Source organism: Taudactylus pleione, unplaced genomic scaffold (assembly GCF_031769625.1).
Source record: "Taudactylus pleione unplaced genomic scaffold, aTauple2 ptg000977l, whole genome shotgun sequence".
NCBI lineage: Eukaryota > Metazoa > Chordata > Amphibia > Anura > Myobatrachidae > Taudactylus > Taudactylus pleione.
In genome coordinates this window covers 6923594-6940733 of record NW_028285378.1, presented here as the reverse complement: position 1 = coordinate 6940733, position 17140 = coordinate 6923594, and the positions used below count along the sequence as shown (strand labels likewise).

Below are 17140 nucleotides of genomic sequence, written 5' to 3'. Positions count from 1 at the left end.
GCTTTAAAAGGGAATTAGATGAGATTCTGGAAATAGCGTTGCAGAATACCACTATCGATGCTAAAACTAATAATTTTCTTAAAACCGATTTTCCCAGGGTTCCCCTACTATATAGTGTGCCTAAAATCCATAAGGATCTAAATAATCCACCGGGAAGGCCAATCATTTAGGCTATAGACACGTTATACAGTAACATTTCTAAATATCTGGACTATTATTTACAACCCTGTGTCGTGGCGGAACCAGTGTATCTTAAAGATGCGTCAGATTTAATTAGACAACTGGAAGAATTGGGTGAATTACCTAATTTATGGATGGTTTCCGCTTGATATAACTAGTTTATACACTAATATACCTCATGAGGAGGTGGTTTGGGCTACTAGAAGGTTGATTTAGGAGAATCCTCTCTATGTAGGTCCTAATATCTCTTTTCCTGAAACTCCTAGAATTGGTCCTCTCAAAAACAATTTTTATTACAATGAGGATTATTATTTACAATGTAATGGTTGTGCAATGGGGGGGGGGGGGGTCACATGTGGCCCCCACATATGCAAATACTTACATGTTCTACTGTATGTGGAAAGAGAATTCTTCTTCTCTAGAGAGGTTAGAGAGAAGATTCTCTATTATAAGCACTATATAGATGACGACATTATCCTCTTTTGGAGAGGTGACTTTTGTGAATTTCATGACTTGATGGAAGGGATTAATGGACGTGATTGCCCTATTAAATTTACCTTCAATATGAGTGTGAAAACAATCACTTACCTGGATGCATGTATTACCATCAATGACAACAAAATTTCCACATCTTTGTTCACCAAACCAACACCCTCCTTAGAGCAGAGAGTCATCATCCGAATGCTACTAACAGGGGCCTTCCTTTTTCCCAATTCTTAAGAGTTAAAAGGATTACGAGTTGGAAACAACTCCTCGAGGAAAATCTAAATGAGGTGACTAGCAAATTCAAAGTACGTGGGTATAGCGAGTCTATTCTTAAAACACCTAGAAGTAAAGTGAATAACATTCCGAGAAGAGATACATTGATTATACCTGATAAAACAACACAGGATACATTAAATTGGGTCCAACAATTTAATACTTTTTCTGGAATTGTACAAACTACACTAAAGAACTTATGGCCTATTGTTCAAACGGATAAAGATCTGAAGTGTCTAAAAAGAATTAAGCCTAGAGCTTGTTATAAAAGAGGTAAAAATATTCGGGACTGGACTGCATTCCGATATTACGGAACATTTAAATGAGAATATGATGACCCAAAGAAAGGAAGGAAGTTGTTATAAATGTATAGGGCGCACTATATGTCGTCACATGTTGGATAAGCAAGTGTTTTTTCATCCACACATTGAACGCAAATATTATATTCATTTTGCACTGACATGTAGTAGTATATATGTTGTGTACTTTATTAAATATCCGTGCGGATTATGCTATGTAGGGAAAACCATACGCTCTTTTAATCATATGGCCCTACATAGGTCGACTATTAGAGCCGCATTGAATGGTAAATTATCTGAGCAGCCTGTAGCCAGGCACTTTGTAGAGGCACGACATAGCCTTTACAGCCTTAGGCACATTATAATTGATCATATCCGGGAGGATAAGAGAGGTTGAGATAGACATAAGAGATTAGATTGGAATCTAAGTGGATATACACATTAGATACTGTAAAACCAAGGGGACTTAATGATCATCTCAATGGGAATTTTCTTATAGTCCCTATATGTATGGTTACCTTATGGATCTGTTGACTATATGTATAAACACTTTTATATATATTTATTATACACAGTTTGCACATGTATAACTATATGCTATATCAGACTATTCTAGCAATTAATTGATTGTAATCTCCATTAAAGGCTGAGTAATGTTCTAAGACATATGTTGATATAAGTTGATCTTGAATAATGATTTATATGGTATTTTCTTGCTGTTTCCTTATGACATATCTTTTATTATCTAGTATTTTAATCTTGATGGAGGGACTGTCACTGGCTCTGTTGGACACTGCAGTGCCATGGCAACAGTGGGAGTGTTCCTGTGTATGCAGGGCGGGTCTCCAGCTGGAAGTCCGTTACACATGACTGAGGAAGCCAGAAGCTGCTCAGCGTCTAACCTTCATAAGGTGGCTACAAATAGGTAAGCTTTATATCTTTATTTTTTGTACACTGCCTGAAGACGAGGTAATAAACCTCGAAACGTTGCAATATGGAGTGATCTGACTGTGTGTCATTTCTTATTGAGAATCAAGTCCACGGAGTGCCGTTCGCATGTTCTCCTGTAATACGCTTGTTTGGGACTGAGCACCCTGGCATGTCTTCGATTGTGGAGTGCTGGTATTTTGGAATGAATATATATATATATATATATATATATATATATATATATATATATATATATATATATATATATATAGTTCCAAAGAGGTGCGGCACTCACGGATGAATTGTACAAGCACAACAGGTCTTTAAAAAGACCTGTAGTGCTTGTACAATTCATCCGTGAGTGCCGCACCTCTTTGGAACTTTACAAATTTGCCGTGGAGGCACCCGGTAAAGTCACACTGCTATACTCTGGGTGCCAGTCCTTCTGCCGTTATATATATATATATATACATACACACACACACATAATCCAAAAAGGTCCACACTCTCGTCTTCAATAATAAATTGCTGGGGTGACACACCCATATGGGATCACAATAATCCTCTTTTTTTCAACTTTTATATATATACATATATATATATATATATATACATATATATATATATATATACTTACATATACACACACACACACACACACACACACGTAGAATGGCACTCTTGGTACGGAAAAAAAATTAACAGCCGGGGTGCCTTACCAAATATACCAATAAACGCAGGGTGTATAGATAAACAATAGACCAGGCGGCATTCATCCGGACCTGTTAAATGTGTAAACGTGGTTTATTAGGCCGAGGTTTCAAGGCTTACCAGCCTTTTCATCAGGGCACAAACAATAAATACAAATAAAACAGGTGCATGAAAGGGAGGGGTCATACCAAGTAGAAAAGAGAGGGGGTTTTAACCCCCTATTGTTCCTCAGCACACCGAATCATACTAGCAACAATACATGAACACTATAAGGTAATAGAATTTCAGAGATATTGGTTGCATGCATTTGCAAATACATGGGAAGCTGCTAGACCTCGTCACGGATTCTCTGACACTAGCAGTCCCTAATGGAGCATACACACGGTCAGATTTGTCTTCAGATCTGAACGATAACGATTTAAAAAATCGTTCAATCGTTCATATCTGAAGGAATATCTGACCGTGTGTATGCTCCATTAGGGACTGTCAGATGAACAATTTGAACGATGCGCGTTCCCGATGATGGTCAGATAACGATATCTGACATCTGATGTGTTTGCAGTCAGACTTGGACGATTCCATTCATTTTAATGCAGTCAAAAATCGTTCAAATCTTTGGTAAAATCGTTCAAATCATTCAATCGTTCATCTGACAGATCTGACAAATCTGACCGTGTGTATGCACCATAACACTAATGAGTTCACGTCCGGGGCACAGAGCACCCCAAAAAACATCCAGCCCAGGACCCCCCCAGGGCATCACACGAAAATGGAAAGAGAGTGACAGTGCAGTGTAAAGTATAGATGTGTGCGAGTCAGATTTGTGAATTTCAGGTAGCATGTATAGTAGGGGAACCCTTGGATATTCCTGTATCAAAAATTGTGTGGTCGTCAATCCAGGAGTTGGATACACCTAATTGAATCAATTTTACTTTTAAATTGATTAGTAGGATCATGTGACAATTGTTTATAGCAGGTACCATCTGCAAGGTGTCAGTTAACTCACGATCTAAGATGACTATACCCCCCGCCCTCATCGGCGGGGCGAATCACAATGTCAGAGTTATCACGTAGGGTAGATATAGCCATATTTTGTAATTTTGATAGACAGTTCTGTGTCATAGTTATATAGTTGCTCTAACCGGTGCACCACTGGCTGGATAAGATTAGAGGGTCTTACTATAAGTTATCTATTGGGCAACTTATTGAATTGGTTGCTGTTCTTTATTTTGACATATATATTATTTTGTGTTACCCTCTATTAAGGCCAGTGATTTAGGACAAGCATCAAAATAGAGTGTGACACGGTTTTAAGGGTTGTTGTGTATCTAGGTGGTTGCTATGGTTATATTACATCACATCCGGGATTCAGGGACTTTGATGCCCTCCCCCGGAAACACGAGTGTCCATATGGGTTCCGCAGGCCAGTACACTATCAGGCAGTTAGCGGACAGTGTGTAGGCAGTGTGCAGGTGACCCTGCACCATAGTAATGATGTAACAACAGACCCCCTCAATGATGAACATAATGTTTAATAGATATTTTATGATCACGATAGTAGCGCCACTTTACTTCCAGTTACAGGGAACTTTGAAGTCTTCCCCGGGGAACATCTGTGGTCGCGCTGCTTCCACTTGCCAGCATGCTGACTGGCATTTGGCGGCTGGTGTGGCTGCGGCGTGCTTCCGGGGGAAGCTGTTTCCGTGTGCACCTGGTGACGTGTATGGCGGGTGTTTTGTCTCACAGGTGAGTCCTGTTACTTTTTTAAGTAATGTGGGTATATAAGCCGGTTTCTGTATATGTTAATCTACAGCAGTTCCCTGAGGAAGGAGGAACCGAAACGGCTGTTGGGACGTTTTTGACTGGGTTCAGAGCATGACTCCCCAGTGATTACATGGGAAAATACACGCTAAGTATTTGACTTGTTTTCCCTGTCAGTGTTTACTGTTATGGCTTTACACCCTGGAATGGGACACTGCTAATACATTTTATTTATACCATTTAAATGGTGTGCTGGCTGAAATTTCTACCTTGTAAAAACAAGAAGACAAGAAGTGGATGGAGAGCTTATATTAAATTATATATATATATATATATATATATATATATATTCGTTAAGGTCCTGAACAAAACAAGTCCCAACACGGCACTACTAGTACAAGGTTTTGTATTAATGGTAGTGACTTGTTCATTAGCTATTTGCAACTTACAGACCACAGCAGCTTGAGGACGGGGTCTTTTGATCCCGAAACGTCACGTTGCACACTATGCTGTGAATGCATTATTTATCATGCTGAAGATTTGATGCAAGTATTGACCTGTATTAACTATCATTAATACAAAACCTTGTACTAGTAGTGCCGTGTTGGGACTTGTTTTGTTCAGGACCTTAACGACTAAATGTTAGCAATTGCACGAGCACACTCAGCTGCACTAGCACTACCGAGTGCCGGATTTTTGGAAATTATATATATATATATTTCAGCTAGGCTGTTTTAGCGGGGCGCCACACCCTGCATGATTTCAAAAGGGCAAAATGAGCCCTACCCTTTTGGCGACGCTCCGCTAAAATAGCCTACTGGGTGCCATCCCAACACATGGGCCGTAGTGTCCTGCAGGTGGGAAAAAATAGCAAGTGTCTCGGCATCTATTCACAGAGACAGGAGGTGTGTCCGTAAGTGCCGGGCATGCCCCACAGAGTGATGAAGAGGGGGCACGTCTTAAAGATGTTCCTTTAGGCATGGCCGCGCCCCTTTTTGGGAGCGCACAGTAGTGCCCCTTTCTAGGTTCAGCTCCTTGCCCGGCACCGAACCTAGAGTGAACACTATACACACACATCCGGAGAGGAAGGAGAAGTAACACTGCAGCTAGTTTCCAACAGAGCGACCCGAGGCAATACTAATCTGACCAGCAGGCCCACCAACCAGAGGTCGATGCCCAACGGTTCGCCCCAAATAGGTACGCCGTCAGAAGCATTCCCTGCAAGGGACGACAGTAACAACTTCAACTACAGCACAGAACCACATCACTTTTATTCCAAGTCATTTTTCATATTAAGCGCTCATACACTCCACGGAGTTACACACTACACAGTTTCACAACACATATATTTCACACAATGTTATCACTCCCGAAGGTAATAGAATATCAATATTTTACCCCTTCTTTTTCTAAGATAACACTGAGTGCACAGCGATTAGATTATAATTAGCCAATATTTATATTTTAAACTATTTGATCTTTTAAACAATAAAGCCTCTTGTATCCCATTTCAACATCATTCTATGTAATCCTGTCTTCTTAACAGTCACTAGGATTCCTGCCAGCTACCTGCTTTCCAGTAATTACTCTTAAATGGCCCTATTTATCTCTACCCTTGTATCCATTAATCCAGCATCGTGGAGCTACCTCATTACACTAATGTAGTCCTCCCCCTAACAATATTAGACCAGTGTGAGTAACACTTTAACCAATAAGGTTTCCTGTTACATGGATCACTCTACCTACTCGCACTGTCATTGGTCCACACACAGGATAAAGATTTCCTATATGGGTTATCTCACTGAATCCAACGGAGGAAGCGTCAGTGAAACGCGTGTTTTGGATCACTGATTCCCGCTGTGCACAAGCGGGACACCTGCCTGGCAATGCTGTGATCTACCTTTAACCAACGTACACCATCAGCCACTGCCTGCTCACGATTAGTGCAATCAGGTACCCACTGTTAGGTTCTGGTTTTGTTGTGGACCCGGGGTGATAATAGGAGCAGACACTGAAGCAGATTTAAAAGTAAACGTAGAGTTTTTTAATGAGTGGCTTAACAGACACGAATGTGGCAAAACAGAAAGTCCGGGTTTAGCACTAAAGTGCACTTGGGAACTGTAGTGATGCAATGGGAAAAAGTCCAGGCAGTGACAACAGAAGGCAGTCCAGTATTCCAGGTTCTGTGAGGCTGAAATGAATTGCAGGCTGAAGTGAATTGCAGGCTGGAGTGAATTGTCCAGAGGAAATTGTAAGTGGAGGCAGGGTAACAGCTGACACAGGTACTCAGGCAAGGGATAGGCAATAGGAGGAGGCAGTGGAAGTCCAGTAGGGTAAGGAGCAGGTTAGGTGAAGTAGGCTAGGCAGAGATCCAACAGGCAGGCGGACAAGCTCAGAAACTCTCTCTCAGCTTGCGCTGAGAAACACGTTGCACTGGCAATGAAAGGAAGCTCTGCACTCCCTTAAATACCCAGTCCCGCACTGACAGGCTAGAGAGAGCATGTGACACACCAGGATAGGGCAACTAGGTCACATGTCCGGAGGCAAGATGGCGGCGCCCATGCTAGAACGGAACCAGAGTGCCAGTATGCCCGCACAGGACTATGCGCAGCCAATGCACCCCCCGCCAGACACCAGCGCCACACGCCCCTCGCCATAGCATCCTCACAGGTATTACCCGTCGTCCCATATGCCGGGAAATCCTGGTCGTGACACCCACTCTAGACTAAACGTTTTCCCCTTTCTAGCGCTCTGTGTAACCAACATATTGGGAAAGATTGTGTCAATGCAATACTTAGCAAAGTAACAGAGCCTTTATCTACCAATAGTGTTACCTATGCAGCTATTGTCTATCTTTTTTCTCATCACTGTGTACGGTACCTGGCTTCTCACAACTCACCAAAACAACATGGTGTGTGATTGGCAGCAGCTCAGATCCTGATTCTATACTGTGTTATTTATCTTACACTATGCTACAATGAGTACTCTCATTAGACCACTGTTAGGGTAGGTTCCTGCATTGTACTGTATTATCAGGCTCCTTCCTCTAGCTGGGACTGAAAGAAGAGACTCAATATACTTATTATCACCCCTTGGTGAGCAGGTAGTACGCTCACATATCATTCACTAATTACTATAATGATATGCAGCAGCTACTGCCTGACCACTGCGCAAAGGGAGTAGCATTTTACTTTCTGACTGATTCCAACTATCTATATACTGTCTAATTCAGGGTACCTGAGGAAGATACTATATATGGCTGTTTTGGTGTCCCTCTCCTATGACCAATTTTGGGTATCAAGGGATACAATAAATACTCACATTCTGATATACTAGTACAGCAATCTATAATTGTTATATATATGTGAATTGATATGTATTTTATATCTCAGCTATTGCCAGTCTTTGAGGAGTCACGGTTCCTCTAATTATTGTACACACCTAATGACGTTTAACTATGGTACCGTGAATACAATATATTTTTTGATTGTCAATTGACCATTGTACTTTGAAAGATTGTTGCAGTACTAATTAGGTCACAGCATCAATATAAGTTACATTTAACCTTATAACTGTGACTGTGGTATACTCAAGATTCAATCAAATGATCACTGTCAAATGATTATCTGTTCATATTTCACTAGCTTCTTCCACTCATGTGAATATGATTTTTTGGTCTTTGGTGTTTTTAAAAAAAGTATCTGCCCTTGGTTTGTATATCTGTGGTAGTTCCTTTATTTTCTTATTTTTAACATATCCCTAATATATGCTATGTTTTCATAAAATAAAAAAATAAAACATTTTAAAGAGTGCCCCCGATGAGTGTGTCCTTTCTCTCCCAAAACACGCTTTGCAATACCAATCTGACCAGCAGGCCCACCAGAGGTCGATGCCCAACTGTTCGCCTCAGATAGGTATGCCATCAACAGCATTCCCTGCAAGGGAAGGCGGTAACTCCTCCAACTACAGCACAGAACCACCGACGGAGCGCCAATACATCAGTAGACTGAGGTACTGTTTCTGAGGTCCACTGTTGGCCGCCCTATCCATTTCAAAGTACCAGCCTACAACTGGGAACCCCTAGCAGCAGAGCAGGACGCCGCTCTGTGCTACAGACTTTCACAGTACAACCTGTACAGAAATTACACTGACTGTTCTTAATTAGCACAATTTATCAGTATCTAAACCCTTCTTACAATTGACCTACTGTATGCCGATTGTTGTATAACTCTAGCAATATACTGCATGTTACTCCTACCTACAAATATTGCATATTTTGTTTATTATGTATGCACCATGTTTTTCTGTATGATTAGGTTAACACTGTGATTAACCATTACATTGACGTTTCCACCAACTAGATTCAGATTTTTTTATAGTAACGCTGTGGTATACAGTCAACACTGTAGTTCAACTTACAGTGGGATCAATACCAAAACTTAGACCTCCCCACTTAGCCATACGCACAATACAAAAAGGGGTGAGCACAGTAACCTGTGCAATTGTCTGTAACAGAAGGCAATTTTGTTTGCTGAAGTGCAGGAGAGCGGTACAAAAATGAGTGTCTGCAGGCAACAGTGAAGCATGGTGGAGATTCCTTGCAAGTTTGAGGCTGCATTTCAGCAAATGGAGTTGAGGATTTGGTCAGGATTAATGGTGTCCTCAATGCTGTTTAATACAGGCTGGTACTTATCCATCATGCATTACCCATCAACGAGGCATCTGATTGATTCCAAATATATTCTGCAGTAGGTCAACGACACCAAACAGAGCCAATGTCATTAAGAACTATCTTCAGGGTAAATAACAACAAGGAGCCCTGGAAGTGATTAAATGGCCCCCAGAGCCCTGATCTCAACTTTGTCATCAAATCTGTCTGATTACATGAAGAGACAGAAGGATATGAGTAAGCCTACATGTTAGTTCTCCTTTAAAAACTGTGTACAAGTGTACCTAGAAGAATTGATGCTGTTTTAAAGGCAAAGGGTGGTCACACCAAATATTGATTTGATTTAGATCTCTTCTGTTCATTCACTTTGCAATTTGTTCATTGCTAAAAACAAACTATTAACACTTCTATTTTTGAAAGCATTCTTACTTTGCAGCATTTTTTCCACACATGCCTAAAACTTTTGCACAATACTGTATTCTGCAGTTCCCCCTCCTGAGGGGGTTGGGCTTAGGCAGCACAGACTAGACAGGCAAACAGAGAGGAGCTGAGTGTAGGAACACAAGCAGCTCCTCCCACACTTTTTCAGCCAGGACCACGCCATGCTGGCCCCAATCCCAGGCACAGGAGCGACAATAGTATAAAGAGTTCACAGATAAACACTGCATGAGCAATGCAAAGCATTGCTTAAAATAAAACAAAATATTCACAGCCTAAGGGAAAATGGTGCCCACTCCTTGGGCACAAAAAGAAAGGGAAAATAATGTGCATTGAACTATGAGACGTAGAGGGGGAGGAGGCAGCCCCTTGAACAGTGACCTCTACACCCCATGGTATCCAGTTTCCCCACATAGGATACCACAGAAATATCATTGACTAATTTGCATATTTTGGGTTACCTAAAGCAATATATACACAAACACACACACACGTTTTTTAAATTTGACCAACCAGACATTTCAACTCACGTGGCCAAACAGCGTACTGTACATATATGTTTTATATCAGTTGACTGCACAATATTGTAATGATGAAAACATTCACTAGCTGCTGGAGTCATATGAGCAGTACTGACACAGCCACTTAATAATGGATGCTCTGTGCACCAACTATTTAAATCCCAATGCAATTATTGTCAGCAGCCAAAAGAATAAAATTACACGGAAGAGTTATAAAATTCTTACATTGGAGAGTCCAAGGCATCTAGACACAAAATAGTAGCATATGGTCTTATAATGTACAGAAGTAATTTCAGTGTAAAGATAATTTACAAGTAAGCACATAATATGAAATACAATTTTTAGACAAAAGCAAAACAGATACATGCAAATTTCAACATAAAAGCACATCCCTAAATGCTTATCGAAATTAGGTAAGCAGATAAAGAGTTCTATATTTAAACTTACTATGAATATCAGAGTTGTCTCTTACAACCCAGACTTTAAAGAGGCCATCATTTCCTGTAGACACCAAATTTGAAGCATCTTTCTCTGAGTCACATCCACTCTGAAAGGTTATGGATGTGATTTTGTCTTCATGTGGACTGTTTATTATGGTGTTTAGTACAAAGCTGAAATAAGGGGAAAAAGCAATAAATAGAAAAACTAATGAAATGACTTTTATTTATCAATGCCAATTTCAACAAAAAGTAACTGCACAATTAGTACCATGGAGATTAAACCTAAAACTATTTAAACTCTCTAATTGTCAATTAAATCTGTCTGTTGCTCTAAAATATATCTCAATATATCTATTCTCAGTGTGACATTAAATGTTTCACTAATCCGAGGCAGAATAATAAACAGAGAGAAAAAAAAATCCAATATTCCATAACACTTCCCAGAACATTCTTTATGACTTCGAAACAAAAGATTACAAAGTAACAAAAATGTTTTCATATTAAAACCAAACATACCATCTAGCAAATCTTGAAATATTTAGTGCAAAAACCGAAGTAGTAATACAGATGTCTCCTCATACACTATTGCTGCAGTCGCGCCAAACAAGTCCCGTGCAACTGGCCTCCCGTTCTTGCCCAAAAATGCGTTTTATTCACAAATGGATGTGTGAAACCACTTTACAAGACTGCACTGATTCACTTGATATGCAACACTTGTATATCTGACGACGACTGAGTCTGAATCTGTATACGAAGTGCTACAATGCAGCGGCCGATGCTTTTTTCCACACCAAGTTCTGTTGTACTTCGTATACAGATTAAGGCGCACACAGATATACAAGTGTCGCATATCAATATAATCAGTAAAGTCTCATGAAGCATATTGTCCCAACAAAGATACATTTTCAGGTGAAAAAAAAACTCTAAAAAGACACTCTGCGCAAACAGTGTCGCTTGGGACCTGGCTGCCCACTCGCGCCGCATAGCGTATTGAGTCTAGGTGTATGAGGACACATCGGTAGGTAAAGTCGCATCGTAATGTACTGAGGCACTGGAAAAGTCGGAGAGCATAATACAAATTTCTGTCCACCAGATGTTGCTTTTCCTAAACTGCACTGAGCATTTGTAAAATTACATAATTATGGTATAACATACCTTTGATAATTATTTTTCTTCGAGGTCCATAGGGTCCACAGGAATTACCATGGGTATGTCGTTGGATAGCATCCAATGCACCAAACAGCAATGCTTTGGAGCTCCCAGCATGCACTGGTCCTCCCCCTATATACCCCGCCTCCAGGCATTCAGTTCGTAACCAAGCATTGCGGCGAGAGATGGAGAGTGGAGAAGGAAGTGTCATGTACACAGGAAACACTCAACAAGCCAAGAGGAAATCTGTGACAAAAACGCTTAGGAACAGATCCAATCTGAGGCCAGGTGCGTCAGGGTGGGTGCCCTGTGGACCTCGAAGAAAAAGAATCATCAAAGGTATGTTATACCATAATTCTGTATTTCGTCTTCGGGTTCCATAGGGTCCACAGGAATTACCTTGGGACGTCCTAAAACAGTTCCCATAAGGATGGGGACGCTCCTGCGCAAAGAGGAGAATCCACCACCCAAAGGAAGCATCCTGGGAGACATACATATCAAAAGCATAAATTTGATAACATAACAGAAGACCAAGTGGCTGCCTTGCGGAGCTGTTCAGCTGAGGGACGTCTTACCGTCCACAATGGTCCTTTGGACAGAGTGTAACCTGCTGTCCCCTTGTTAATAACAGGGGGGGATCAGCCTGTGTATAGGCCTGAGAAATGGCCCTAAAAAGCCAGTGAGCCAAGTGTGCCAACCTCTTCTGTGAAAACCATATATACACAAGAAGAGAATCTGATTCCCTGATGGAGCTGGTCTGCTCACCGTAGATACGAAGAGCTGGAACCACATACAGGGAAGCTTCACCTGTAGACAGGGCTGAAGACTTAAAAGGCCGGAACTACAATTTCCTCATTTATATGAAAACAGGAAACAACCTTTAGGAGGTAGCCAGCCTTGGTACGGAGGACAGCTCTAGTTTGATGAAACACCCAATATGAAGAGCGACATGACAGTGCTGCCAAGTCAGATACTCTGCGAGCTGAAGAGATGGCAAGGAGAAAAAACTTCTTCGTCGTCAGCCATCTCAAGTCCACCTTTTCCAAGGGTTCAAAGGGATGCGACTGCAGTGCCCTAAGAGCCATAGACAAATCCCACGGGGCCACCGATGGGTGAAATGAAGGTTACAGTCGCAGAACCCCCTGTATGTTCTAACATCCGGCAAAGGAGCATCTTGCGCTGAAACCAAACAGTCCAAGCCGAAACTTGGACACTCAAGGTAGCCAGGCGAAGGCTTAAGTCTAATTCAACATGAAAAAAAAACAAGTACCCGTGATCCCTTGAATATCTTAGGGTCATATTTCCTATGGGAACACCAAAGAAAAAGAATGACTGCCAAACCCTGTTATCGATGCGATCAGAAGCAGGCTTCCTCGTCCTCAGCATTCTCTGTATCACTGAAGGAGAAAACCCCTTGGCCTTTAAGACGGAAGACTCAAGAGCCATGCTGTCAAAGCCAGCCGAGGTAAACTCTAGTATAGGCAGGGACCCTGTATCAGCAGATCCTGCTGTAGCGGCAGTGGAAATTGACTGTCTAGTGATAGACGAGTCGGATCTGAGAACCAATGCCTCCTGGGCCAAGCAGGGGCTATTAGTATGATCCTGCTGCCCTCCTGCTTGAATTCTCTGATGACTCTTGATGAGGGAGATTTGAAGGAAACAGGTATGTCAACCTGAAGTTCCAGCTCACTGCCAGATCGTCTACGAAGGCGGCTGAGGGGTCCCTTGTCCTGGACGCATACCTGGGGACCTTGTGGTAGTGATGTAATGCCATGAAGTCTACGTCTGGTATCCCCCACCTGTCCACCAGGAGTTGAAACACCTCCGGATGACGAGCCCATTATCCAGCGTGTATGTCCCAGGGATCTAGGAAGTCTGCTTCCCAGTAGAGAACATCTGGGAAGAATATTGCAGAGACCGCTGGAAGATTACATTCTGCCCACAGCAGAATCCTTGCCACTTTTTCCCTGGCTGCCAGACTTCCATGTGCCTCCTTGATAATTTATGTGGGTCACTGCTGTCGCACTGTCGGACTGAACCTGGACAGGCCTGCCCTGTAGAAGGTCCTGTGCCAGGATGAGTGCTTTGGGGACTGCCCGAAGCTCCATTTATTGGCAGATGACTTTCGTGTATCGACCCCTTTCCTTGAAAAGGTGCGAGGACCTGTCACTGCTCCCCATACTCGCAGACCTGTGTCTGTAGTGAAGGGTATTCACTCCAGGATCCATAGTGTAAGACCCTTGTCCAAAATGAGTCGTCTCCAGCACCAGGCTAGGGAGAGGTGAACCTCTAGTGAGATGCAACCCATCTTGAATCTTATCCGATGATACTGACCATCCCACTGGTCCAGGATCCACAGCTGCAGGGACCTGGAGTGGAACTGGGCATAAGCCACCATGTTGAAAGTGGCTACCATAGAGACAAGCATCTGCATAGCCAAGTGAATTGACACTGATTGCTTGCAAAGTAGATTGTAGCACTACAGACTCGTGTGCACAATCTTGTCCTCTGGAAGTCGAAACCTCTGACCCAGCGAGTCCAGCAGTGCCCCTAAGTGCACCATCTGCTGCGTTGGAAAAAGTGGCGATTTTTTTTCCGAATTACCCAGCCGTACTCCTGTAAACAGACAATGGCCATCCGTAGATGACATTTTAACATCTCCTGAGATGGTGCCAATATCAGGAGGTCATCTAGATATGGCAGTATCCTAACTCCCCATTATCTTGCTAAACACCCGAAGGGGTGTGGCTAGACCGAAGGGTAGAGCCTGAAATTGGTAATGTTGCTGATCTACTGCCAACCTGAGAAAGGCTTGGTGGAATCTTGCAATCAGGATATGCCGAAATGCATCCTGTATGTCAAATGAGACCATGAAGTCCCCAGACTCCATTGCCAGCATAACTGATAAAAAGGGTTTACCTACAAAATTTGGGCATCTGGATGAATCTGTTGACTTCAGATTCAGTATAGGGCGGTGTGACCCATTGGGTTTCTGATTCAAAATCAAATAACAATCCCTTCTCTGTTGCGTCACAAGGACTATAACGCCTGGAGGGCCCCAATAGACTCCCGTTAGACCGAGGCTCTGACCGGGTCTGCAGGAAGGGTCGTGCCCACAAACCTCTGAGGAAGCCTCCAGAACAAGATGGCATAACCCAGAGAGACCAACTCTAGCACCCAGGCATCTGATACCATGCCTGAGCGAACTGCAAAAGTCGGCCTCTATTCCGACATCTTCCAGGAGAAGGCCTGCCACTACTGATCTAACTGCCTGCGGAGAGGAGTAGAATAAACACAACAGGAAATCATGAGGGGAATTTACACAGAAGGACACCAATGCTGTGAACACCTAGTAGCATGAGGCACTGCAGCAGGAGCCCGTGCTTCTGTGGCTTTCGGCCACTAAGTGCGACAAAATCTGAGACCAAGCGGCCACACAGGCTCCAGTGCTGGTGCAGGTGTACCAGAGACATAAAGTAACTGTTACAACAGTACTACACAATCCATCCTAGTTAACAACCTGCTCAGACACAGCCTGCAGCACAGGACCTACACCCCATCAGACAGTAGCTTACCATCTGGGTTGAGAGCAAGGTGCCAGTAGCCATAGTGGTCTTTGGACAAAAAAAACTTTGTAAATAACCACTTCCCCCATATACAGTTACTCTCTCATCCCCTGAGAGAAAACTACTCCTTTCTGGTTACTCCCAGAGACTTTGTCCAATCCACCATAGCTCTGGCCACCCAGGCTACAGCCGCACCTGGTCTGGTAGTAGCTCTACCTAACGAAAACCTTGAGTCTTCTATCTGTAACCGCTTATAAAGAGGATGCTGCAGGAATGGACAATATAGTGCTCCTGATCAATCTCGTTACATGAGCATCTTTTGGGAACTTCTCATTTGTTACACTCCCCTGGTGAAACAACCTGGGTAGCGAGAGGTTTATATTCCAGATAGCATAAAAAATGCTTCAGACCTGAGAGGTAGAGGTATATAAGGAGACAGACCAAACCTCTGAGACCACCAGTAGTAGTGCATGGACAAACGCTGAACTGCGTGCGTCTCACACACGAGGTGGTCAATAGTAAACCAGACTCCACTCGGAGTCTGTGACTGGCGGGGAGGGGCTGCCGAGGGAGCACCTTATCTTCCCTAAGCTGCGATTTTGACGGACGGATACGCTGAACTACAAGGTAGCAAGACGTTGACTAGTGCGTTTTACTACTCATCCCTGGCAACAGATATGGACCCAGTTGCCTTAGTGAGGAAACGAAGAGCGAGACCTTCCCTCTCAGCCACCTGTGATGCGTCTCAAAACCAGAGGTATAAGATCGATTAGCGCACGATTCCTCGAAAGGAACCGCTTACCTGACATCTCCGTTTCACGAACATGGCCCCAGGCTTCAGCAAGAGCCGCTAGCTAAGGCACACCGAAGCCTGCCAAAAACTCAGTGGCATAAAGCGGATGCTGGTGATGGCGGTGCCGTTGGAGGTAGTAGGAGTCGCAGGACAAGCGTCTTTCAAGGTGCCTGGTATCGCTAAACTCTGAAGTTCAAAAAACTTTAAAGGTAAATCATAAAATAAAAAAGCTTAGAACTGCCTAGCAGTTCTGCTGCATAACAGGTGCTTCTTGCTGCGCACCAAACAAAACAACTGAATGCCTGTGGCTGGGGGCGGGGTATATAGGGAGGAGGACCAGTGCATGCTTGGAGCTCCAAAGCTTTGCTGTTTGATGCATTGGATGCTATCCAACTACATACTCAATGTAATTCCTGTGGACCCTATGGAACCCAAAGAAGAAAAAGACAATGCACTCTCTGTAGCACCACCCGCTGATTGGCTGACTGAACCTGTCATTCAGTACGCTATAGAACAGTGTGTTTGTTAATAATCAAGAGCTGTCATTTAGTGTTATAAAGGATTAAATCAGTGTGCGAGTCTCGAGTACACTTTTAGAAAAACAATTTATAATTGTGTTCTGCCATCATTATTACAGTATATTATGCTAAATTCACATATAAGCACGATAACACCTCATTTTAGAAATGTCTGTGCCAGTCCGTGCGACACAGTGATGACATGCCTTAAAAATTAGTAGTGAGGTTTGAGTAGCAGTGTATGAAACCATCACTCAACTACAAGTCTCAGTTCAGTAAAAGGTCTCTTTGGATGACAAACTGACTGAGGGCCTGATTCAGAGCTGCTCGTAAGCGGCCGCTCGTTCGCTCTGAGCGATGTTCGCACAACTGCGCATGCGTATGGGTCGTAATGCGCATGCGCAAA

The 17140-nt window shown here is 42.9% G+C and overlaps 1 protein-coding gene across 1 annotated transcript in view; it reads right to left on the bottom strand.

Moving 5' to 3' along the window:
• Positions 1–17140, bottom strand: part of WDR75 (WD repeat domain 75) — a 292493-nt gene that overhangs the window by 104238 nt on the left and 171115 nt on the right. The window contains exon 13 of the mRNA XM_088460739.1: positions 10716–10879. Coding sequence (XP_088316865.1) covers positions 10716–10879 — 164 coding nt within the window. The remainder of the gene's footprint in view (positions 1–10715; positions 10880–17140) is intronic.